At 35.4% G+C, this 26747-nt stretch overlaps 1 protein-coding gene across 1 annotated transcript in view; it reads right to left on the bottom strand.

The window, feature by feature from the left end:
• Nucleotides 1-890: 890 nt before the first annotated feature.
• LOC116287410 (receptor-type tyrosine-protein phosphatase mu) overlaps nt 891-26747 on the bottom strand; it is a 44984-nt gene continuing 19127 nt past the window's right edge. Inside the window, exons 5-35 of the mRNA XM_089036474.1 lie at nt 16529-16834; nt 16006-16311; nt 14742-15047; nt 14219-14524; nt 12901-13206; nt 12379-12684; nt 11856-12161; nt 10340-10645; nt 9612-9718; nt 9260-9446; nt 8963-9062; nt 8535-8814; nt 8241-8286; nt 7514-7637; nt 7188-7270; nt 6982-7091; nt 6773-6857; nt 6137-6213; nt 5624-5663; nt 5125-5222; nt 4817-4933; nt 4455-4609; nt 4218-4353; nt 3464-3613; nt 2956-3055; nt 2793-2866; nt 2465-2599; nt 2086-2208; nt 1654-1799; nt 1440-1575; nt 891-1355 (exon numbers count right to left, since the gene is read on the bottom strand). Of these exons, the coding sequence (XP_088892600.1) occupies nt 1278-1355; nt 1440-1575; nt 1654-1799; nt 2086-2208; nt 2465-2599; nt 2793-2866; nt 2956-3055; nt 3464-3613; nt 4218-4353; nt 4455-4609; nt 4817-4933; nt 5125-5222; nt 5624-5663; nt 6137-6213; nt 6773-6857; nt 6982-7091; nt 7188-7270; nt 7514-7637; nt 8241-8286; nt 8535-8814; nt 8963-9062; nt 9260-9446; nt 9612-9718; nt 10340-10645; nt 11856-12161; nt 12379-12684; nt 12901-13206; nt 14219-14524; nt 14742-15047; nt 16006-16311; nt 16529-16834 (5135 nt within the window). The 3' untranslated portion in view covers nt 891-1277. The remainder of the gene's footprint in view (nt 1356-1439; nt 1576-1653; nt 1800-2085; nt 2209-2464; nt 2600-2792; nt 2867-2955; nt 3056-3463; nt 3614-4217; nt 4354-4454; nt 4610-4816; nt 4934-5124; nt 5223-5623; nt 5664-6136; nt 6214-6772; nt 6858-6981; nt 7092-7187; nt 7271-7513; nt 7638-8240; nt 8287-8534; nt 8815-8962; nt 9063-9259; nt 9447-9611; nt 9719-10339; nt 10646-11855; nt 12162-12378; nt 12685-12900; nt 13207-14218; nt 14525-14741; nt 15048-16005; nt 16312-16528; nt 16835-26747) is intronic.

The raw sequence follows: 26747 nt of genomic DNA, 5'->3' as shown, positions 1-26747 counted from the left end.
TCTAAAATCGATCTACACCATGGCCTATAGCACATGAGTTTTGATCAAAAATGGCCACAAATGACCTATTTTGCATTCTTCATAAATAATGCATAATTATTTAGAAGGTATGAAATTGATTTAAAATCGATCAAAACCATGGGCTATAGCTCATGCTTTTTGGTTAAAATTGGCCACAACTGACCTATTTTGCATCCTCCATAAATAATGCATATGTTCAAAGGAGGTGTGAAAATTGTTCAAAATCGATCAAAAACATGGGCTATAGCTCATGTTTTTAGGTTAAAAAATGGCCACAACTGACCTATTTTGCGTCCTCCATAAATAATGCATATGTTCAAAGGAGGTGTGAAAATTGTCCAAAATCGATCAAAAACATGGGCTATAGCCCATGCTTTTTGATCAAAAATGAACAGATTTTACTTATTTTGCATCATTCATGAATAATGCATATGTTCAAAGGAGGTATGAAAACTTTCCAAAATCGATCAAAACCATGGGCTATAGCTCATGCTTTTTGGTTAAAAATGGCCACAAATGACCTATTTTGCATCCTTCATAAATAATGCATATGTTCAAAGGAGGTATGAAAACTTTCCAAAATCGATCAAAACCATGGGCTATAGCTCATGCTTTTTGGTTAAAAATGGCCACAACTGACCTTTTTTGCATCCTTCATAAATAATGCATATGTTCAAAGGAGGTATGAAAATGGTCCAAAATCAATCTAAACCATGGTCTATAGCTTTGGTCAGATATGGTCAGAAATGATCTTATTCTTTATAAATAATGCAACATTATTAAATTATAAAAATGGTGTAAAATTGATCAAAACCATGGCCCGTAGCAATAAATTGACTTATATATAACGGATAACGTTTTTACAAAGATAATGTGATATTACTTTTATTATGAAAATATATATTAAAAGATGAAGTATTTTAGAAAATATAGCAAGATTCATTGACAAACACATTGCAAAATACACTTCAATTTTATCACCTACTTATTCAACGTCTTTCTATGTTATTGCACTCATGCATATCTATTTTAAAATTCAAGAGCTGAAATACGCTATGCGACAGCTCATCAAAAGCTCTTATTGATGTCCACTAAATCACCATCTAAAAATTAACAATGCTTTATTATAGCATAATATGGACCACTTAATATTCATTTTTATAACATAGAACGTTCGCTGGTTATCAAGTTTGCATATCTTTAATGGGGAAGAAAAACTGGGTTGGTGCTCCGATCCAACATCGAGAATATTCTGTTCAGCCATTGAAGTTATCGTACGCATTGAATGAGTCCAGGTATTTCTGAATGATCTGGTAGCAGAAGACATACTGGATCTGAAAAATAGGGACAAGTTTGATATCTTATGTATTTGTACTAATTTTTAGGCACGGCAAGTCTCCCTCCTTCTTTATACGTACCAATGTTTCTACGGCTCCTGGTCTGTTGACACGAATACTCTTAACGGTTTGAAAGACGTCCAATACTTGTTCTTGTTTGACTCGTTCAAGACATGAAGCAATAGCACAGAATGTACCGCTACGAGCAACACCGTTACTATTTCAAGGAAAAAATATACGAATTAGCAAAACGACAAACCTGTTCAGCAAGATTTATGAAGTGGGAATTATTTACCTGCATTGAACCAGGACTGGTGCGTTGGCACACTTTTGCTGAGATCTCTGAACCTCTTCCAACAACTGTAAAATACTTTGTGGATTGGCAGGAACACACTTGTCTACCCACGTGACATGCTGGAAGTGCTTGATAGTTCTGCTTGTCTAGAAAATAACAGTTTTATTATGTAGGATACTTCAGAAAGTTTAGATGATACTAAATTAATTGGTTTATGATTTTTGATTTCCATAACATTTCGAGACGGATTGCATTGGATGAGGTTACACCGCTTTTTGCTTTCAATCATATAGATATATATTGACGCAACAGAGAGAGAGAGAGAGAGAAGCAAAGCGATTGATAGAGAAATCCTGTTACATTGACGAAAATCGGTAATCAATCCTGGTTAGGTTTTTGCCATGTCTAGTACGTTTCTACGCTTTGACATACCATTTTTGTTGAGACTTGAAGTTCCCGCATCAAAAACCCTACCATCTTACAAGAACTTAGATACTGCACTCGTACTTCGCCATACGTGTTACTTCCTTCTTCTGGCCAGTATTGAGGGAAGGTCTACATGAATTAGAATAGTACAACTATAAATAGTACGAATTGAAATATGGCGACCATTTTCAGAAGACTATTGTCCTACACTGACTAGCGACTGGCTAGCCACGTGGAAACTTAAAAGCGTTTTCACATGTATGAGAGGCTAGTCAATCCGCTAGGCAGTGCGGAAAGATGGTCGAGCTGTACGATATATATTACCAATATGCATAATTTGTAATATATAAATTGTGAATATATTGCATATGTATTGTGGTATTACCTCATCTCCTTCCTGCAAATTGTTCAGCATGACGATGGTTCCTATCTCGTAGTCCATAACCATTCTCCAGAAATCTGCTATCGTGTTTTCCATGGGAGCTTGTGTCATTATGAATGCATTACGTTCCCTGTAAGCCTATTAAAACATCATCTAATATAAGTAATTGTATGAAATTGATATAATTGTTTCATCATAGCAAACTAGTGCTGCGCATCTCCCCCTCCCTCCCCCCTAGTTATAAGATTTGTCAAGTTTTTTTCACTAAGAAATCCAAATAAATTTAAACGGAACGCAATAATAGTAGCAAAGCTCTGTATAGTTAACTTACGTCAATAAAGACAGCATTAATGTAGTCCTTTTGGCTGTCATCCTTTGTACTGAGCATAACACGACATCTATTTGCTGTCATCGATCAAAATGAAAGGTTAATGGATTTCATCGATAGACAAAAGCTGTTATAATAATGAACGAAAAGTGTATTAAAATCTTACCAGGAACGATGTCTGTATGTCTGTTTTTCTTGGCATTTTCAGGTGCATTACCGGCATCACAATCGTCTTCTGGTTCTTGGGAAGTTACTACACCAAGTTTCTAAAGAAACAGGTACAAACGATGAAATTATGGAGATGCACAGCGCCACAATAAATGCACAACATGGATTTTGTTACGGTTAGCTTTACAGCACCAGTTTCTCATGCAGTATAAAGTTCCCTTAAAGGATGGAAAGATTAATCGTAAGGCACTGAAACAAATACAAGGACGACCCAGTCGTCCTAAATACTTGTATATTAATGAACATATATTATAAAGGTTAGGTTAAACATAATATAATTTGTCAAGTCAAAGTCACTGTCAATAAAATATTGGAAGTAAAAATCTTTAAAACTTTTAACTGAGACACCACATCCAAATGAAGAAATATTTCACTATTAAACTATTTACTTTACAATGAATAGCTACTAAAAGCATTGTATCAGGAGCTAGATGCACTTTATTAACCTTGAACTCGAGGGCGTATCCCGTCGCATTTTGTTGTTGGTCGATATTGGACAGTTTTTGTGTAGCAATAAGAAGGTTGTGGACTTGTATTTCTGTGTTGCCACAGGAGATTGCCTCGTTTAATGCCAGGTGAACAAACACGTACTGTTCCTATAAGAAATGTGGAAAAGAAACTTGTTATAAACTGCATTGATCAACAGGGTAAGAAAAGACAATAAGGTTCGATTCAATGTCACCTAGACATTGCAAAGTAATAAAAAAATGAACACTGGCACGAGCACGCGCTTTCTTAAAATTTTTGTGGAATGTATCAACGCGCATAGTTTCTTAATGTCCTGACTGTTGGAGCTGTTGATTTGCTATCGAAACATCTGAATAAAAAACCAGTGAGAGACAAAGTGTACTTCCAATGAAATTTGTTTTTTTGAAGAATTTTACGTGGACGACAAAAAGCGTCTTTAATAAATTGCATCTTTACCTACAAAGTGTTTGTTCTGTAAACGTCTATACATTTACAAAAAATATACAGCTATTTCAAAGGGCGAATAGCAATAGGCAATAAGCGATTGCCGCTAAGTAACAGGAGATAGGTCATTCCAAGATGTAAGTAAAATAGCTGGAATGAAAATTTTGTCGTTGTTGAGGTTGTTGTTTGTAGTCGAAGTATCCATTTAAAACACCTTGATCATTTTTGTTTAGATGTATGCCAGTAGTTACGCTTTACATGTATCGGAACCAGCTCGGAAAAACTTACTTCAGTTTGCACCATGTTTGGCCTGTCTTGCCTGATTGACTTGAGGTATCCGAACACGTTAACACACTCCTCCTCCTTTGCTTGTTCGAGCAATGCGTCAATCATTATGAATGCTCCAGTTCTTCCAACACCAGCACTAAAACAAGTGGAAAGCATGTATTTTAAAAATCAACAAACGAAGGAGAAGGATACAGACCAATAATCACTGAGAAGTTGAAACAAAGTGTCAGTTAATACCTGCAGTGGACGACAAGAGGGCCAGTGTCCTCGGGAGTCAACGCGCGTACCTTTCGTCTAAACGCAAGAACAGCAGTTGCATGTTGAGGGACACCCTTGTCTGGCCACGCGATAAAGTGGAACTGCAGAACCCGTCGAGTCGTTGATTGATTTTCCTGTTGAAGTGATATTGAAATTCGAAAGAATAAATTTGAAAAAAAATCAAGTAATTTAGGAATAGGGAAGACGGTTACCGTTACACATGGCATGAAGGAGGGAAGAAAGCCAGGTGATACAGATGAATTGATATAAAATAGAAAGCACGGATTTAGTTGGTGTTGTTGGTGGATATATCTTCAACTACTGGAAATATATGTACTTACTTTTGACAAGATGAAGGTACGCAGCACATAATCCGCGAACACTTCGGTCTTATGATTGGTTACGGTTATGTCAGCATACTGCGCAGACTCATCAGGCCAATACTGGTGACATTTTCGCTGTATAAGAAAATCATTATTTTTTAGAAATTTTTAAACAAATTCGCGCATGCCAATGCAGAACTAAGATATACGAGAAATCAAGGCACACTTAATAATTGTAATGCCAAAAATGTTTCCCTATCAGTTTTTCTCGAAGCAAAACCGTATTGGATTCAAAGCGCAAACCGACTGAAATAATTGATGCTTACCTTTCCAAGTTCAAGAAGGTTTGTAAGCATGACAATGGAAGAAGCTTTCTGTTCCCAAATCATCTTCCAAAAGTCGTTGAACGTTTGAGTCAAAGGGCCTGTACAAAAAGAATGGTAGAAAGATACGGGCATCTATTTGCTCTTTTAACACGTCACCCGCAGGGTAAGGGGAACTATAAGCAGAAGAAAAGGGATCGTTAATGGTAATGTGGATGTTCGTTTCGAGACATCAAAACAAAAAGAGGCAAGTAGGACCATGAGTAAAGAACTTATCTAAACGAGACCATGTTTTCCCATTTAGAACTTATGTCATTCTCCTGAAAATATAATTATTTGATTGAGATACATATTCATGCATGTATCTTGCCATCCACAACCGTCAAACAAAGAAATTATACTTTTTGAAATGACACGTGGTATGAAATGAGAAGACACGCGCAAGCAAACCAGGTCGTTGACAAGGTCATTAAAAGCTGATAATATTTGTAAAGTACTATACCTTGAGTTGCGATGTAAGCTTTCGGTTTCTTTGCGTATCCCTGTATACATAAATAGTGATTATTACTAAGGATAAATGAAATATATGGTTCTTATGTTAGGTCATACTGTATCCGCTGCTGTTTTTTTGGTCCTTTACAAAAGGCTCGTCCAATTTTGAAAATCAAAAAAATCAAAACATCACTACAACAAAATAGCATGTGCGCTTGGCTTGGCTTGTCCACATTTCAATTACATGATGCACACTTGTGACGTGGTCTGTGGAAAACGCTATATTCCTGTTGGATTACGGATAACAAGAAAATCTGGCTAGCGAGGCACAAAAGTACAAAGCATTGTTCTCACAAAACAAGAGCTTAATTCCAATGCCTTTGCTAGAAGTTGGAAGTTATCTTAATTATACGTATAAGTCTATGATAACATTGCACGCTTGCTTTAATGTGTTGTTAGACTCATCTATTAATGCCCTCCTCGTGTCCTCTTCTATTAATAACAGTTTTATTCATCTACTTACATGCATATATGAGGCATTGATGTAGTCAGAACCAGGTTCGCTTTTCACAGGTTTAATAGCCACTCGGGAATTATCGTCTAATCACCAAGGCCGTAGAAGAAGAAATGGCACTAAAGTTAGTGAAGTCGGACATTTCTATGTTTCGGAAATATATTCAATTTGTGTATTCATTTTTTATTTTTTAAATTTTTATTAATTCATTTATTTATTTTTTGACGTCGGATCAAAACACAAAAACATAAACACTCAAAATCTTTGTCAATAATTTTGTTTCTTTTTCTCTGAAAAAATGGCCACTCACATACTATTTTACATAATTATTTATTAAAAGCATTAATAATTCATGAGAAAAACACAACAGAAATAACGACCGTGAAGAGTGTTGTAGATCAGATACAGAATCTTGTTCATTTGCATAAACTTTAGGATAGATTTTCTTGGCCAGATTCACTTTTATCTTGAAAATTTCAGCGAAACACAAAGGAACTAACCAAGATGTTTAATAAGTACTCTACAGTATTCGTGCCCGTGTTGTATCCAATGTACAAACTCTCGGCTACGCCTCGAGTTCGTATATCGGATACAACACGCCCACTCATACTGTATATATTACATAAAATGAATCTTGGAACTCACAAGGTACAATGTTTCCATATCGATTTTTATTTGTGTTGACGGGTTTCTTAGCAATAGTCCATGAAAACTGATGATTAGGTGCCATCTGTTAAATAAAATTTACCATTTGCAAAGTCTTTTTTTTTTACTTCAAAGATACCCTTAACAAACTGTTATACGCAGGATAGATGTTATTAAGATGAAATCAACAAAGGATAGCATTTGCTCACCTTATATTCTTGCTTCAGTACAGCAAAATCATTGCATCGATTCATTGTAATAAATTCTGAGAACTCGTCCACTTGGATGGCTTGACTATCTTCGTCACCATATACGTTACCTGAAGTTTGGTATTATGGAAAAAGAAGTTAAAAGTGTTTGTCCTCCTTTAATTACTTCTATAATAATTGTTACGACACACAGTGTTTAAACTTACCAGTCACAACGTTTTCTTCACGCTGATGTTCCATATTAAGTACGTGCAAAGGTACTGGTATATTTTCTTTTTTATTCTGCCTCCTACAAAGCGAAATGTCTTAGTAAATGTAATAGTACTGGTATCAACCAAAAACCATTTCTGTTTAAAAATTCATTTGAACATACTTGTACAACTGATCTTAAAGGAGGAAACAAATGACATTTTAGCTGATATGTTTGCTTCTTCGTGTACAGCTCAATTATTCTCCTTGAATGAGCCAACATAATAGCTTTATTTCAAAAGAAAATATTAGCACATTGCTTAATATTGTCATGAAGTATTACCTTCTCCATATCAGAGCTCCAACGATAATAATCACCAGCACCAACGCTACAGCAACCAGGATTCCTATCACACCACCAGCCGACAGGGAACTTTTACTTTTCGCTATTTTTACTGAAGCGCGTTCTGTGTAACAAAATTGCTTATCTTACGAGACGTATTTCTCATCTCTTTTTCGTCTTAAATTTCTCACCAACTTGCGGTTGAGAAACTACGTAAAAGATTTGTCATTTGTTGTTGTTTGCAAAATGACTTTGACCAACGCCATCATGAGTTACCGAGCAAATAACTCATCAACCAGTATGGCTGCCGGTCACGTAGACATGTATATATCATTACATATTTTAACTAGCTTTGTTTTCTAAATAGCTCAATCATGATTTAGTCTGGAACGTTGTGGGCGTTTTGTTTCAAGTTGGCAAATAAAAAGTCAAAACGTTTTGCCCCGAGTTTTTTCCCCACCTCATTCCGAGCATTTCATGGTCAAGATTGCTTGTTTTTGATAACATCCACTTCCTTGGCTGCCTGTCTCCTCTTGTATTTATTTATTACTTAAACCTATAAAAAGTTTTTTGCCTCTAAGTTAAGTTCTTGTATATAAAATGTCGTAAGGTAGTCCATGAAGAGTCCCCAAGTAGTAGTCCTTTCTTGGACTTCAATCATGATTTCATAGAAGGCCTAGTCATACCTGATTATGTTGCACTGTGCAAAGTAAAGGAGTATACTTACCTACACTGATGAATGAAATTAAAGCCTCTCTACCATACAATATTGTCTAAAAGGTAATGAGCCAAATCAATGGACTATTCATTTCATATATAAAATGAATAAATTGCTGTTCTTAACCATATAAAGACTATACGACAAATTAAGACATCAATGCAAACAGCTCAGTCGGTATCCACAATTGTGTTGTTAAAATGTTAGAATGTTGATCAAATATATGTTGTTGAAATACTGATCCCTTATCATGAAAAAATATCACTACTTATTAACAAGCACGAGTGACAATACTTTCTTTACCTCGTTGTAGAAAGACAATGCTCGTTCAAGTATTTGATATCGTTGGCCTTTCTTTAAAGCAACGTTCTTGTACATGTTGTTAAATACAGTCCCATCGCCAATAGTAACCACTTTAGTTTTGGACTCAAATGTTTCTGCTGGCAGTTCCGCGGTGATGTAATAATGGAGGTTTTTATCTGCAGCAGTGGAATGATTGAAAATATGTTCTGTATAATTTGATGGCAACATGGATGTAGTTGTTACTTCATCTTGGAGGCGCAGAATAATTATTTGGTATGCACTGGAACGTCAAAAAAGTAAGAACATTTCATACTATATTTCCAATATACACAGAACAATTAAGCTCCTTTTCTTTTTCAACTGTTGTGATTTTGCGGGCAGCAAACTTTATTGACAGACCTATCGTTCAGATATAGTAGTTTAATCACCTTATTGGACCGTTTCTTTGCTCAGCTTTCCGAATCGTAATATTTACTACTGTCCCTGTATCATTATGATATTTGACTTGAGCTAGAGGAGCCACAGGGCCTATAACAATAGTAAATTATACAGTTATAAGAGTCATCTAATACGTACAATATATGTACTTTTCATTTCAGTTGTATATTAGAATAAGTTAGTGTTTATCATTCTGGCGAAGGAACAAACAGGGAAGAAGACTACTAACAACACCAAGAGTAAAAAACAGAAACAGTTCATGGAGTTTAACTCATGGTCATACGTACGGTCTATTGCTGTAGTTATGTTAGTGGTGCTTTCAGGGCTGTCACCACATGCAGTAGTGGCAAAGACTTTGAATGTGTAGTTGGTCAATGGTATAAGATTGGTGATAGTGAGACTTGTGGTGCTTTGTTTGTATGACCTTTCGTTTTTATAACCATTCCAATAAGACTTCGAGGCTTCGTATTTTACCTATAAAAAAAGGTGAATAATGAGGGATTTTTCCCCAAGTCACTGAGATGATCAACTTTGTTCAAATTAATGATATATTAGTACATATCCTTTTTCCTTCCATCTTCTTTCCTTCCTTCCTTCCCTTCTAAGCTTATTTGCGACTGTTAACATAATTTTACTTACAGTATAAGACTGAAGCGGATCTTTGATATTAGCGGGCTTTTCCCATTTAAGTAGGACAGTGTTTTTCTTCTTAAAGGACGCCATAAAATGTGTTGGTGCACCAGGTGCTACAAATGAAAAGGTATTATGGGAATTAATTTCTCAGAAGGCAATATGATAATTGACTAATTCAATAAGAAACGAGCAAGAGTCTGGGGCGAGTTTTCATCGGGGAAAAAAATCAGCCTTGCTCTTTTCCACCTTCATCGCCGTGTTATACAAAGCAAAAGCCTTAATAAATAAAATTAAAAGCACCCGATAAGCCTGAACCAAGTGGCTTCACACATATTTCTAAATCTACAATTGTGTCGCTAACTTCGGTACGTTTTTGAGGCCTTGCTTATAACAGCGAATGTATGGCCTCGAAAAAGCGGGGTTTTCAAGTTCACTTCTGTTTTTTTCTTTAATTATCAGGAGGGGGAAGGGAGGGTTTTGAGATGAGCAAACACGAAAGCAAACACACTCTTTCCTCCTCATCAGATTTTCTGGGAGGAACTTTTAACAACTTAAAATAGAGCATGTATAATATTTTGGTCTTTTATCAAACATTCAATTTATCCACTTCTCAGCCTCGGCTTCGAAATCTACTTTAAATAATAATAGCAATAAAACGTTCTCAAGTCACAAGTTTCTTAATATACAATACGATACGATTCAATAAAGAGTCAATAAAGATACGATATACTTACGTTGTGTGGTTATGTTGACTGGTGCACTGTATGGTCCAGGTCCAATACGTGTATACGCCCTAACGGATATGCTGTACTGTGCACACAATGATAACCCATGAATCGTATAAGAGGAGCCATCTACTTTACCACTACTATGGGTTTGTCCTGCGACTGCTTGGTTTCCTTTTCGTATCATGATCCATCTCACTTCGTAATTTATTATTATACCATTTCTCAAGTGTTCAGGTACTTCATTCCAAGTAGCGGTGTAAGTCGTGGTATTGATTTTCAATATATGCAATGCTTCTGGAGCAGCTTCAGGTTCTAGAAACAATGTATTATTTAATTTGTATTAATATAAAGTCATAACCGACAGTAGATTAAATAAGATATTAAGGCCCATGAAATTTTTTAAAAAACTAGTCAACAACGTGTAATAGTGAAATAGACACACGCAAAACAAAAAGCTATTAGCATTAGCAACAGTAAAACAATTAAAAGTTCTCTCGTCGTATGCTAGCGAGTGTGACGTCAGGAGAGTCATTATAGTTTTTATAATACACTCAACAAAATTACCTGATTCTGATTGCACATACAAGACGAGTATAATCAAAACCCAAATTGTACTCTGTGACGTCAGGAGAGTCATTATAGTTTTTATAATACACTCAACAAAATTACCTGATTCTGATTGCACATACAAGACGAGTATAATCAAAACCCAAATTGTACTCTGTGAGTCAGGAGAGTCATTATAGTTTTTATAATACAATCAACAAAATTACCTGATTCTGATTGCAAATGCAAGACCGTCTAATCAAAACCCAAATTGTACTCTGTGACGTCAGGAGAGTCATTATAGTTTTTATAATACACTCAACAAAATTACCTGAATCTGATTGCACATACAAGACGAGTATAATCAAAACCCAAATTGTACTCTGTGACGTCAGGAGAGTCATTATAGTTTTTATAATACACTCAAAAAAATTACCTGATTCTGATTGCACAAGACGAGTATAATCAAATCCCAAATTGTACTCTGTAGAACCCAATTATAAGTTGCTCAATTTTGTTGAGTGTATTATAAACAAAACAATCAAGTTCTCAAAGTGGCTCCCTCGTCCAATTTTGAAAACTTTCAAAATATCATCCGTACCTATAAAATCCGAATTGTACTCGAGATCGTGCGATTTCCTATGCAAATAGGACGTTTGCATGATGTCGTCACTGACCTCTACTACCAGACTCCCTTGCACACTTTCTTTTATTCAGTTAATTAGTACCAATTGTCTTACTATTCTCATAGGGAAATACAAATTTGAATAAGAAAGAAAATTCGCGAAGCATTATGGTAGTGGGAGTCAAATGACGCCATCATGCAAACGTCCTATTGGACTCATCTAAAGTTCGTCCAATTTTAAAACCTTTGGAAACGGCATTCGTACAAAAAAATCCAGACTTGCACCCTAATATTATTAAAAAATTAATAAAATGAAAACTACATCAAGTAAAAATGTGATGTTTTTCTCACCATCTTCTAAAGTTGTTGCATCCTGTGCATCACTCAGTGGACCGTCCTTGATAGTGTATGCCAGTATTTGGAATGAATAGGTTGTGTATTTCTGAAGTCTTGTCACCACAAACGATCGAGCAGTCGGTTGTTTCCAATCGACATACTGTAACTTGTATTTTCTTCCTGATATTTTGTAGGCTACCTTGTATCCTTTCAACACTCCATTAATGCACTCTGTATTCTTATCCAGTGCAGTCCAGTAGACGTATACAGATGTGGATGAAGTGGGTGTGATACGAGTTAGTCGAGGAGAGCAATCTGGAGCTATTTAACATATATAAAAGGAATGTTTAGGCATATGACCAACAATATTATATGTGGCACCCTTTGATAAAAATTCTTTGTCAACTGTTACATTAGGATTAAACAAATAACAGGCTTTTATGGTAAGCATTCACATATCTACTATGATATAACAAAACCCTTACGTTTCTAATCAAAATAAAAACTACATCAAGTAAAAATGTGAAGTTTTTTTTACCATCTTGTAAAGTTGTTGCATCCCGTGCATCACTCAGTGGTCCGTCCTTTATAGTGTATGCCAGTACTTGGAATGAATAGGTTGTGAATTTCTGAAGTCTTGTCACCAGAACCCAACGAGCAGTTGGTCGTTTCACATCGACATACTGTAACTTGTAATTTGTTCCTGATATTTTGTAGGCTACCTTGTATCCTTTCAACACTCCATTAATGCACTCTGTATTCTTATCCAGTGCAGTCCAGTAGACGTATACAGATGTGGATGAAGTGGGTGTGATACGAGTTAGTCGAGGAGAGCAATCTGGAGCTATTTAACATATATAAAAGGAATGTTTAGGCATATGACCAACAATACTATATGTGGTACACTTTGATAAACATTCTTTGTCAACTGTTACATTAGGATTAAACAAATAACAGTCTTTTAAAGTAAGCATTCACATATCTACTATGATATAACAAAACCCTTACGTTTCTAATCAAAATAACAACTACATCTAGTAAAAATGTGAAGTTTTTTTACCATCTTGTAAAGTTGTTACATCCCGTGCATTACTCAGTGGACCGTCCTTTATAGTGTATGCCAGTACTTGGAATGAATAGGTTGTGAATTTCTGAAGTCTTGTCACCAGAATCCAATGAGTAGTCGGTTGTTTCACATTGACATACTGTAACTTGTAATTTCTTCCAGATATTTTGTAGGCTATCTTGTATCCTCTCAATACTCCATTGATGCACTTTGCATTTCTATCCAGTGGTGTCCAATAGACGTATACAGATGTGGATGAAGTGGGTGTGGTACGAGTAAGTCGAGGAGAGCAATCTGGAGCTATTTTCATATATAATAGGAATGTTTAGGATTATGACCAACAATACTAAGTAAGGTACTGTTACGCCACAAAATGTAATAACTCGCACAAAATGTAATAACAACGCAAAATGTAATAACTTCAATAACGCATTTTAAATATCCAGAAAATCAATATTTGTTCGGTATACGAACCATACCAGATGACTTTAACTTGAATTTCGCATGAACCGTTAAGATAAATATTGATCTTGAATACGCGATTTCAACGTGTGGATTTTACAAAGCAAGCCCACTCACTCCAGCATTAATATATTTGAGGGAAAAATCAGCAACTCTTCATATATATCACCAATATCAAGCCAACTCAGGATCAACATATACATTAATGATTTTAATAATTGAAGTATGTTAAAACTATCGTATTGAATCCCGACATGTCTCATGGATAAGGGCTAGTTTATTATTCAATATTGTCAACTTGTTAAAATATTTTATTGAGTAAATAACACTTTAAAAAATTTACCACATTATGGTAAAAAACGTACCAAAATAACATAAATTAATAAGTCAGAATGTTCATCAATTAGCAATAAAAAAATACATAAAAATTAGCATTTAATCTTAGCAAAAAAGTCGCGGGCATTTGTTTAATATCTCGTAATTTGAATGTAGTCTAACCAGTTTTTTCCCCAGACGATTCTCTGTTCTGTTCTGTTCGGTTCTACTGTGTCGTTTACGTCCATTCAGTAAACATTGATTTTAAAATGCGTTATTGAAGTTATTTCATTTTGCGTTAGAGCAGTTATTACATTTTGCGTTAGAGCAGTTATTACATTTTGCGTTGTTATTACATTTTGCGTCAAAAGTTATTACATTTTGCGTTGTTATTACATTTTGTGGCGTAACAGGTACACTTTAATAAACATTCTATGTCAACAAGCATTCACATATCTACTATGATATAACAAAACCCTTACGTTCCTAATCGAAATAACAACTATATCAAGTAAAAATGTGGTGATTTTCTTACCATCTTGTAAAGTTGTTGCATCCCGTGCATGACTCAGTGAACCGTCCTTGATAGTGTATGCCAGTATTTGGAATGAATAGGTTGTGAATTTCTGAAGTCTTGTCACCGGAATCCAACGAGCAGTCGGTTGTTTCCAATCGACATACTGTAACTTGTATTTTCTTCCTGATATTTTGTAGGCTACCTTGTATCCTTTCAACACTCCATTAATGCACTTTGAATTCCTATCCAGTGCAGTCCAGTAGACGTATACAGATGTGGATGAAGTGGGTGTGATACGAGTAAGTCGAGGAGAGCAATCTGGAGCTATTTAACATATATAAAAGGAATGTTTAGGCATATGACCAACAATATTATATGTGGCACCCTTTGATAAAAATTCTTTGTCAACTGTTACATTAGGATTAAACAAATAACAGGCTTTTATGGTAAGCATTCACATATCTACTATGATATAACAAAACCCTTACGTTTCTAATCAAAATAAAAACTACATCAAGTAAAAATGTGAAGTTTTTTTTACCATCTTGTAAAGTTGTTGCATCCCGTGCATCACTCAGTGGTCCGTCCTTGATAGTGTATGCCAGTACTTGGAATGAATAGGTTGTGAATTTCTGAAGTCTTGTCACCAGAACCCAACGAGCAGTTGGTCGTTTCACATCGACATACTGTAACTTGTAATTTGTTCCTGATATTTTGTAGGCTACCTTGTATCCTTTCAACACTCCATTAATGCACTCTGTATTCTTATCCAGTGCAGTCCAGTAGACGTATACAGATGTGGATGAAGTGGGTGTGATACGAGTAAGTCGAGGAGAGCAATCTGGAGCTATTTTCATATATAATAGGAATGTTTAGGAATGTTTAGGAATATGACCAACAATACTATATGTAGTACTCTTTGATAAACATTCTTTGTCAACTGCTACATTAGGATTAAACAAATAACAGTCTTTTATGTTAAGCATTCACATATCTACTATATGTGTATTAGAATATATATGAAATATATATTTGTACTGCGATTGTAATATATAATGTTCATAGTCTTGAACGGGATTTGAACCCGTACCCTGGAGATTCCGGTGGCATGCTCTAACAACTGAGCTACCAAGCCTAATAAGAGACTTCAAGGACACATTAGGTGGGTTTATTCACCCGATAGAAATTTATATATGTGTATGAGAATATATATGAAGTATATATTTGTGCTGCGGATTTAATGTATATATCAAATTGAGCTGATTCTCGCAGTATACGAAGCAACTTATGCAGCTGCAATTGAAAGACTCAGAAAGAAATCTGAGTCTCGATAAAACAACGACCTCTTTTTTTCCAAATCCAATTATAATATGACTAGATTATTACGCGCGCTCTGATTGGCCAAAAACCAATGAACTATTTCCCCATAGGCTGCACGCTCGCGCACGCTGATCTCAATGGACGCTCGCCTTTTTTCTCTACATTTTCAAACCCGATGGCGTCAATAGCGCGCGCACGAGCGAGATTGGTGATATAACGCGCGCTCTGATTGGCTGAAATGCCTATGAACTATTTGCCCATGGGTCGCACGGTAGATTTTTGGTCATATTATAAATCAGTTAGACGACAAAAAAGCGCTCGCCCATGGCGATATAGACGCACTTGAGAAAATATAAAGAACTCTTAACAAGCTAGAGTTATTTATATTTTCTCTCGTGCGTCTATATCGCCATGGGGGCGCGCTTTTATGTCATCTAACTGATAAATAAAACCTACATCAAGTAAAAATGTGGTGATTTTTTTACCATCTTCTAAAGTTGTTGCATCCCGTGCATCACTCAGTGGACCGTCCTTGATAGTGTATGCCAGTACTTGGAATGAATAGGTTGTGAATTTCTGAAGTTTTGTCACCGGAATCCAACGAGCAGTCGGTTGTTTCACATCGACATACTGTAACTTGTAATTTCTTCCTGATACTTTGTAGGCTATCTTGTATCCTCTCAACACTCCATTAATGCAGTTTGTATTCCTATCCAGTGGAGTCCAGTAGACGTATACAGATGTGGATGAAGTGGGTGTGATACGAGTTAGTCGAGGAGAGCAATCTGGAGCTATTTAACATATATAAAAGGAATGTTTAGGCATATGACCAACAATACTATATGTGGTACACTTTGATAAACATTCTTAGTCAACTGTTACATTAGGATTAAACAAATAACAGTCTTTTATGGTAAGCATTCATATATCTACTATGATATAACAAAACCCTTACGTTCCAAATCAAAATAAAAACTACATCAAGTAGTTGTGTGATGTTTTTCTTACCATCTTGTAAAGTTGTTAGATGCCGTGCATTACTCAGTGGACCGTCCTTGATAGTGTATGCCAGTAATTGGAATGAATAGGTTGTGAATTTCTGAAGTCTTGTCACCAGAAACGATCGAGCAGTCGGTTGTTTCACATCGACGTACTGTAACTTGTAATTTCTTCCAGATATTTTGTAGGCTACCTTGTATCCTTTCAACACTCCATTGATGCACTTTGCATTCCTATGCAGTGGTGTCCAATAGACGTATACAGATGTGGATGAAGTGGGTGTGGTACGAGTAAGTCGAGGAAAGCAATCTGGAGCTATTTGAAAACATATATATTAGGAATGATATGAAGCATATCACCAGGAACACCACTACTTACAACCCCAATTGACAAGAATTCATAATACTGCAATAACAAATTGTTGTCTTGCAAATCTTATTTTGTTGGCCTTGAATCAGTAATGTAAGGTAACTGGAAGCAGAGCAGTTGTAGCCCGATAAATTTTGCGCAGACAATAACCTGAATCTTTTCGTCTTGGGATGTCGTAATGACTCGTTCTCTTTCCAATGTGCACGCCTTAATGTTCCTCGCGAATCATTAATGAGATTTAGCTTTAGCTAAATCTTTCGAGACCATATTTGTAATGCTTTTTTTTTTGGGCCTATTTTCCGACACAACTACTAGTGATCTATAAATTTCTTCAAACTATAGGCAGACAAAATAATGACCATTTATTTACTTATAAGAATCTGAGGTTTCATGAAAATCTAGTGATTCTTAAGTGAACGTGAGGACAATATCGTAAAAGAACTACGTTTAGAAATCGGCCCGTGACGTTTCAAATAAAAAATAAAAAAATTCAAATTCCCAGTTAAAAGCCTAAATGTTTGAACTACAAAAAGTGCTAAATTCAAGAATATTTTTGAAGAAATACGAGAGTTAAAAAAATCACTGAATTCGCCCTTCAACTGCCACAAAAATCAAATTTTAATATTCTCGGGCATACTCTATGTTTGCCTGGATTAAAAGACCTTTGATAGGGAAGTAAAATGCAATTTTTCTTTTTGCAAATATCTTTTTTCCTTAAAAAGATATTGGAGATTTTTGCGGCGATTTGAGGTGCGATTTTTTCGGCGATACTCACGGCGATGCAAAATCGCGCGTGTGAACACCCAGCGATTTTACTACGATTCTAGAAATTCACGTCGCCGCGAAATCGCAGCGTTTTCGAACATTTTCAAATTTCACTGCGATTTGGCTGTGATTTTAATAATAATAATAATAATAATAATAATAATAATAATAATAATAATAATAATAATAAGGGAATTGCACCGTCACGAATCCATCAAACTACTCTACCTACCAGAAGAACTAGGAGGAAGCGGCATGAAAAGCGTTGAGGACACTTTCAAATTAACAGCAATCAAAATGGCTAACTATATCAACAACAGCAAAGACAAGAGGATCAAGCATGCAAGAACGCTTGAAATGAATAGAATCGCGCAAGGTAGAAGGTCAATTTTCAAACAGGCCACCAAGTACGCAGCAGAATATAACATCACGTGCGACTTTGATGATACAGGCACTAAAATACCTACAAGACCCTACACCTGCCAAAGAGACCAAAACGATAACCTCACCTTCACCAAAATCAATAAAAGAGCTGCTGCGATTAAAGATCACGGAGAAGCATATAAAAGAAACAAGACACTAGACATGGCTTGGAGCCTACACCAACCAACAACTCCAAGACAAACAGATTTCACCAGCAGCCAAGCAGATCCTGAAGAAGTGGAAAAACATTCCCGATATTGTCTACAGCGTAAACAAGAGCATACGCCAACAATTACTACCAACAAAGACATACCAACAAAGCAAAGCACAGGTGACCATCACAGACACCAAATGCAGAATGTGCCATATGGCTACAGAATCAACAACACATGTACTAAGTGGCTGCTCAAAGATCGCCCAAAGCCTTTACACAGCCAGACACGACAGAATGCTGAGACCGATATACCACTGCTTGCTGGAAAAGTACAACTTTCAGGAAAGCGACAATGGAAAGCCATGGTACCAACAAAGTCTACCATCAGCAGTACTTCAAAATGAAAAGGCAAAAATATACTGGAATGTACCCTTTCAACTTGATAAAGCTCCAGAAAACAGTGCCAAGAAACCCGACACAGTTGTAGAAGATAAAGAAACTAATGCTTGGACACTATTTTAAGGCACAGTTTGTCAAGTTGGTAAGATTGCGGAGAGAACTGTTGAAAAACAAGAAAAATACACGGAACTACGTGCAGGCATCAAAAAAGAGTGCAAAAGCTCAAGTGTAAATCAGATTAACATAGTGTTTGACTTTCTCGCAGGACATCACGAACAGCTAAGAAAAGACCTAAGAACAATTACAAATACAGACAGGGAAGTGAACTTTCTTATAGAACGATGCCAGAAATGGACTTTAAGCCAGAACGTTAATATAGTCAAGAAGTTCTATGAATATGCATAAGCTGAAGAAAGGATTTAAAAAAGTAAGTAAGTAAGTAAGTAAGTAAGTAAGTAAGTAAGTAAGTAAGTAAGTAAGTAAGTAAGTAAGTAAGTAAGTAAGTAAGTAAGTAAGTAAGTAAGTAAGTAAGTAATTTATTTATTCACGTAGACACACAGGAGCTTACAATAAAGTCTCGTTAGAACGTGCACGTGCTAAACTTAAATCTAAATAATAGAATACAGATAAAATTCTAGATCTAAAAATATTATGTAAGTGTAAAAATCACAGTAAAAGTATACTGAACCACCCCACCCCACCCCACCCCACCCCACCCCACCCAACCCAACCCACTCCTACTCATAATCTATAACCTAAATTACCCTAAATATACAAAAAATACATAATTGAAATCCATGTTAAAATAAAACCACCCCAAATCATATAAACCTAAATTAAAGGAAGAAATGTTATGAATTGTAACTACTAATTAAATAATAATGAGAAAAACGTAAGTAAATATTTTACAAATCTATGCCTAATATAACGATTCAAATTTTAATTTTCTTAAAGCCCTCTTGAATTCTTGCAGACTCCCACAGTTTCTGACATTAATAGGTAGCTTATTCCACAACTTATAACTAATATAGGAGAACGACTTATGCATCCATTCAGAGTTGAAATGAGGTTGAGCCAGATTACTTCCCTTCCCCCTTAAATTGTAACTAACTTCTCTTAGATTTAGAAAATCCTTAATATAGTGTGGACCAATAGAGTTAAGGCATTTATATATCAAGATCAATGCCTGATAATACCTACGATGTTTTAAAGTGTCCATACGTACTAACTTTAACAGACTTTCATAGCTTTCGTTCTTGATTTGAAAAAGTGTTCTTAAAACATAATAATTAGCATCTTCGAGTCTGTTGTCCTGAACTTTCCCAAGACCAATAAGTATTATGCTACAGTATTCCAAGTGTGGAACTATAAATGATTTGTATAATAAAGTCATTGTGCTCACGGATACAAAGCGTGAGATTCGTTTTAAGGCAGATGTCTTTGCATAAACTTTCTTTATCTGCTCTGTGATATGCTCCTTAAAGGTAAGCCTTTTATCCAATGTGACGCCAAGAATTCTCAAAGTAGGTTCGATTTTTACATCGTTGCCATTGACTTGGAAATCGTACTTATATGTTGATGGACCAAGGATCATCGCCTGCGTCTTGGTATTATTGATGGACAGGTAATTTTGTTCCAGCCATGTAGACAAAGTAGACAAATCATTGTTTACTATGAACTGAAGCGCTAATGAGGAGGCCTCTGAAGCAAAACTGGTGGTATCGTCAGCATACAATCTTAAAGAGATATTGGACACACAGTAATTGATGTCATTCATGTAGATGTTAAACAGTAATGGTCCGAGCAGAGATCCTTGTGGTACACTCACTGTTACTGTACTCCAGTCTGAGTAAGTGCCATCTATTTTTACCCTCTGACGACGATCGTTTAGATATTCGTGAAGAAGCTTTATGGCCGTGGTTGAAAATCCGTAAGCTTGTAATTTAGCCAAAAGAAGATTATGGTTGACACTGTCAAATGCTTTGCTTAGATCTACTGCAACAGTCACGACAGTTTCCTTTAGGTCTAAATGGGCACGCCAGTCTTCAGTCATTTTTAGAATGGCCGTAGAGCAAGAATGTCCCTTCATATATCCAGATAGGTTTTGAGACAGCAAAAAAAAAAAATGATGAACTTAACCAGCCTAGACTTAGTCCGCTGGTCAATGTAAACATGATATATACAGACAATAATAATAATAATAATAATAATAATAATAATAATAATGATAATAATGATAATAATGATAATAATAATAATGATAATAATAATAATGATAATAATAATAATAATGATAATAATAATAATGATAATAATAATAATAATAATAACAACCAAGGTGTTTTTCAGAGAGGTCCTGCTAAAAATTGCCATTAACATATAATACTATAATCTAAATAAATCTAATTAATATAAATATGAAAAATATAAATACAAATTAATACTAAAAACGGAGCAATCGAAATGCGCATAAAATATATCTACGTATCACTATAAATATATTTAAAAAAATTTATGTTAAAAACGATTTGAAAACAATAAGGCTAGATGCCTGTCGGACAGCAATATCTAAATTGTTCCAGTCAGCGGCCGCATGAAATATAAAACGCTGTTTGCCCTAATTAGTACGCGCACGTGGCAATCGTAAATCCTGAAGACGGCGTGTATCATAATTATGAATACTATAATTACTAGTAAAATTAAAATTAAAATCTATGATATTGTTAAGGCATTTATATACAGCTGTACAGCGATGGCGGCGGCGGCGGGTATCTAAAGGTTCCCAATTCAAATGATTAAGGGCTTAGGTCGCAGAAAAGTACTTGGGTTAATCTAAAATCAATATTGCAGCATTATTTTGTGATATTTGAAGGTGTTGCATCAGTACTTCATTGTTTTTATCACCCTATACTAAATCGGCATAATCAAAAAGCGGTAATGTAAGGCTATTGTAAAGCGTTAGGCGAGCGTTCAGCGGTAATAAATGCTTAACGCGACGCAAAATGCTGAGCCTCTGACAGACCTTTGAGCTTAAGGCATCTATATGGTCAGACCAGGTCATATTTTCATTAAGTGTAACACCTAAATATTTAAACGATTCTTTGCGCTCAAATGGATGACCATTAACCTCTAATGAAATATTATTGAAAGAGCTAAGCTTACGTGCGCTACCAAATAATGAAAAAATTACATTTGTCTGTATTTAAAGTCAATAGATTGTCATTAAACCAATTGCATAAATATTTAAGGTCAGCGTTCAGATTATCTTCAAGATCCTTTATATTGGATGAGGAGCAATATATAACTCTATCATCTGCTTATGAAGACATCTCACAGGACTTGATACATGAGAGCATATCATTCACATAAATTAGGAAAAGCAGCGGCCTTAACACGCTCCCTTGGGGCACTCCAACGGACACAGGCTTTGCGGTAGAGACAGCGCTGCCAATCACCGTGACTTGATTTCTTTGCGACAAGTATGATCTGAACCAGTCCACGACAACGTCACAGAGACCAGATTTGGAAATTTTGTTGAACAGAATCAAGTGATCGACGGTGTCGAAAGCTTTCGACAAATCCAGAAAAACAGCACGAGTAACTAAGGCTTTGTCCATGTTCTGAAGAACCAAATCAGTGAAGCCGTTTACGAGGGCAACTTCTGTAGATAGCTTTGGTCTGAAACCAAACAGTCGAGGATTTGGGAATTTCTTTTCAAGAAGACAGTGGCATACTTGAGAGTAAACAGTCTTTCCTAGAATACTACTCACTGTAGGAAGTATAGTTATCGGTCTGTAGTTGTTAGAATTGCATCTATTACCAGACTTGAATAAAGCAGAAACTTTACCAGATCTCCAAATAGAAGGGAAAGTTGAAGACAGGAGTGAACGGTTTAATAAACTTGTAAGAACGGGAGCAACAACAGAAGCGGAGTCTTTCAAAAGGCGAGCACTGATCTTGTCAAGGCCGATGGCTTTATTGGTCTTCAGACAACTAAGATGTTTATATACAAAAGATTCATCAACTGGATGGAATACAAAACATTCCGAGTTATAATTGGGATCGACAGAACAAGACAAACAGCTTTCTCAGACATAATTCAGGCCTGATTTTATCTTGTCAGCTAATTTGGATCCAATGGATGAGAAGTGGCTGTTCAAGACTTTAGCGATCGATTTAGTGTTGGTACGAGAGACACCATTAACCTCAATACAGGACACAGGGGGAGTAGACTTGCGCTGAGTGATATCATTTAGCGTTTTCCATAGAGCACTAGAGTTCCCTTAGTTCTTATTTATCACATCAAGATAATAGTCAGCTTTGCACTTCTTTAGTTATTTATTAACAAAGGCTTTTGTTTTCTTGTACAAATTCCATTGGTGTTCGGAATTTGTTTTGACCACCTTCCGATGGTGATAATCACGGTCACGCATAGCACTCTTTAGTTCAGAAGTCATCCAAGGTCTCTGAATTCCTTTGATGCGGGCCTTCTTAATTGGAGCATGGATATTAGCGACTTCCGAAAATAAGCGGTCCCAAGATTCAACAGCTGAATTGAAGTCGTCGTTTTCTTCCAGGATGTTCCACTTGATTGCTTTAAGGTCACGAACAAAAGACTTCTCATCGTAAGTACGATAGGATCGATATTCGATTGTTTTAGGTGCGACTTTGGGAACACCAGATTTTATAGTGCAATAGACAATGTGATGGTCACTAATCGTCGAGGGGATTACACCATTCTCGACTACACGATGATAGTTGTTAAAATTTTGCTCGCCTCCTATCGCGGGGTCCCATCGGCAAAACAAAGAAGACTTTCATTCAATTATTTTATATCTTTCTACCGATAATTTATTTATTTTTGAATGAAATATAAATTTTTACCAAATATTCAACTGTTAATTAAGCTGTTCGAGGAAGTATGATTATAAAAATGAGCTAAAATTTGTGTTGTTGAGAGATGTTATTGTATAAAGACCTAGGCTTTCACTTTAAAAAGCTAAAAAATATTCAAAAAATTTACAAACGCCAATTTACTTACAAAGAAATTAGTCATTTTGTATTTTGCATTGCCTTTTGCATTATTTTCTATTTTGTCTCAGTTGTTCTTGTCAAGTTTAACTGAATGTAAGCTTTGTTTTTGGAAAACTGTAAAAGACCTAATTAAGTAAACCTTATTTTTTGCTCACCTTAACCGCCAGTTTTCAAGTCTGTTTTTAGTCTTTATTTGTCCTAAATCTCCAGATTTTCGATTTCCATGAAAGACATACGAGGTAAATTTCACTAAACTTGATATTGTATTGGATTATCTGTAGCTATCTTTCGTTTTTTTTAAGTAAAAGAGATTCAAAGCCTAAAACTGTCGGCCTTGGAAAACTTTGTCGAAGAATCTTCTAAGAACAAAACTAGCCCTTGGGGGTGGTGGTGAGTTGTGTACAATATTTCTAAGTGAGAGAGTATACTCACGCAAAAAAAAAAAAAAAAAAAAAAAAAAACGAAAAACGAAAAACAAAGTAGGGCATTTCGATTTCACTGCATGGTTTTTATTATGGCAGAAATTATCTTTATCTCGAATAAGAAATAATTGAAGATTTTTCCTCCGGTCTTATTTTTACCTTTCAGTTTCATTCAAATTCGAGAGCTCCGCTTTTAGGCAGTGCCTAAATATATATATTATGATAAGCTATATCTCAGCCAAAAATCAAGCAACTTTTCTAGCATTATAGTACTCTAGCTCTCCTTCAAAAGTAGCTATAGAGATATGTTGGCATAGCAACAGCCTCTGTTCCAGGCCACCCCAACTAAAATTCAGTTTTTTTGAAATATCTGCCTTTACGAGAAATGGTATCGAATAAGGTTCAAAATATCTCTTATGCACATAGAAAAAAAATTAGTCAAACAATTTTCTGCTCAAAGGAAAAAAAATCAAAGCAATCGCTGAAAGGCTTAAATCGTCGTTAGAGGTCTGGGCACCAGTGTGTTACCATCGCAACCACAGTTTGCGTATTTTCATGTTTCATATTTTAAATTCAAGTATACTGCAAAGTTTGGATGTTATTCAAATACTCCCAATAGATATACTGGAATCTATGTTGAAGGAACTGTGAATTGAGAATATGACGTCATTAACCTCCTGATTAGCATAAACCTAAATTTTGAATGTCTCTCGAACCAAAAATCCTAACAAGAAATTTAAAATGCCAGTTTTCTTCTTTTGCGAAGTAATTTACCATGTGTTTAAAAAGTAAAGATTGTAGATATTAAAATTTTATATTAGTGGTACTTTAAACTTATACTCTATTTATAAAACTAAGAAATATTATGTATAAGTCTGTTATTTTAAGGCCATAGATTTAGAAATGCAAATCAAGATCTTCCTCTGGACTCTGATTTGCTATCTTCCCTGTCTTCATCATTTATTTTTTGATCCAATATCAATACTCATCCTCCTGACCAAATACAAAGTTCTGATTCAGGGTTGAGCTTATGATTATTCATGAGTTTAATTACGAATAACACATACAACAAACAAACTCAATTTACATTTTGTATCCACATGGCTGGAACCAGGAAACCGAACCTATGGAACCACAGTGCGTGCACGTGATGAAAAATGAGCAGGCTACGCAACCCATATCAATCCATTAAAGCTACACATTAAAATATTGTTTTCAATATAAACACAATCTATATACCATCTTCCAAGGTAGTTGCTTCTGTTGCATTACTATATGGACCATCCTTGCCATTGAAGGCCAGTACTTGAAATCTGTATCGTGTGTATTTTTCAAGTCTTTCCACCACTTCTGATATTTGTTGGGGATTGTAGGTAGTACTGTATTGAACCGTGGTTCTTGTTGTTGACAAACTGTACTTTACCTTGTAACCACGTAACCTACCATTAATACACTCTCTACCAAGAAGTGGAGTCCAGGAGACGTTGATACTTGTGGACGAGGCTGCTTTTGCAGACGTTAGTTGAGGAGAACAATCAGGAGCTGCATAATGCAACAAACAGTAATTTTATTAATCTTATATTACCAGACTTTATTGATGAATAAAAGAATACAAAAAAGAAAAACTATATAACCTGCATATAGCTAAAGCTAGTCTAAACAGGTTAAATTCACAGAATATACACGTAGATTTACAAAGATGTCTTTATATGTTAATGATAAATAAATGCTATAATCAGAGTACAAAGAGCTGAATAGGAAAAGAAAAGTAGTTCACTGAGTAGAAAATGAGAAATAGCTCATTACAGATAGACTTACTTAAAAAGCTTGAAGATCTCAGTATCATAGCGATTAATATTAAGATCGTTTAATAAAACGGTTTCGATTTCCTTTTGGAAGTTTTTTTGGATAAACTCCTAATGAAAGGTGGTATTTGATTCCATAGACGTGCACCCACTCGCGAGAAGTGAATGTCTAGTGTAGAAATTATTACTGGCAGAAGATCTTGTTTCATAGGAGTGAATATCTTTTATGTAATTAAAGAGTTTGCTAATATTACTGGGAATATAATCATATTTAACATCGTACATTAGCTGTGCTACTGAATAAAAATATAAAGAGATTTGATCGGTAAAATTTTATGTTCAGTGAATATCGGTATTGCCCTTTGAGTTGATTTCACGAAAAATATTGACCTTAGAGCGCGCTTCTGCAGAATGAGCAATTTATCAGTAAGCTTTTTGCAAGCTTGACCCCAAGTACATATTCCATATATCAAGAGCAGCTGTAAGGGGGATTTATACATTTTGATTAGAGTATTTTTTGGAGCAAAATGTCTCAATCTACTGAGAATACCCACTATTCTACTTACTTTTTTGCTTTATAATCAATATGAGGCTTCCAAGATAATGTACTATCTAATAAAACACCAAGATATTTCACATAATCCTTTTTTTCAAGCTGTATATACTGGTTACTTTTATAATCCAATATTTTAATGTTCAATGAAAGTTTTGGTTGGTTACGAGCTGAATGGAATAAAACAAAGTTTGATTTTTTGATACTATTTTATGGTAAGTTTGTTTGCAGTGAACCAATCATGGAGCTTTGTTAGTTCATTATTCATATCCCTTTCAAAGGTTTTTAAGCATTTATTCGAGTG

Source organism: Actinia tenebrosa, unplaced genomic scaffold (assembly GCF_029948245.1).
Source record: "Actinia tenebrosa isolate PJP-AT-01 unplaced genomic scaffold, QUT_ActTen_1.0 PGA_scaffold4__44_contigs__length_22323623, whole genome shotgun sequence".
NCBI classification, from domain to species: Eukaryota; Metazoa; Cnidaria; class Anthozoa; order Actiniaria; family Actiniidae; genus Actinia; species Actinia tenebrosa.
The sequence above is the reverse complement of the archived record's forward strand: the minus strand, read 5'-3'. Positions and strand labels throughout refer to the sequence as shown.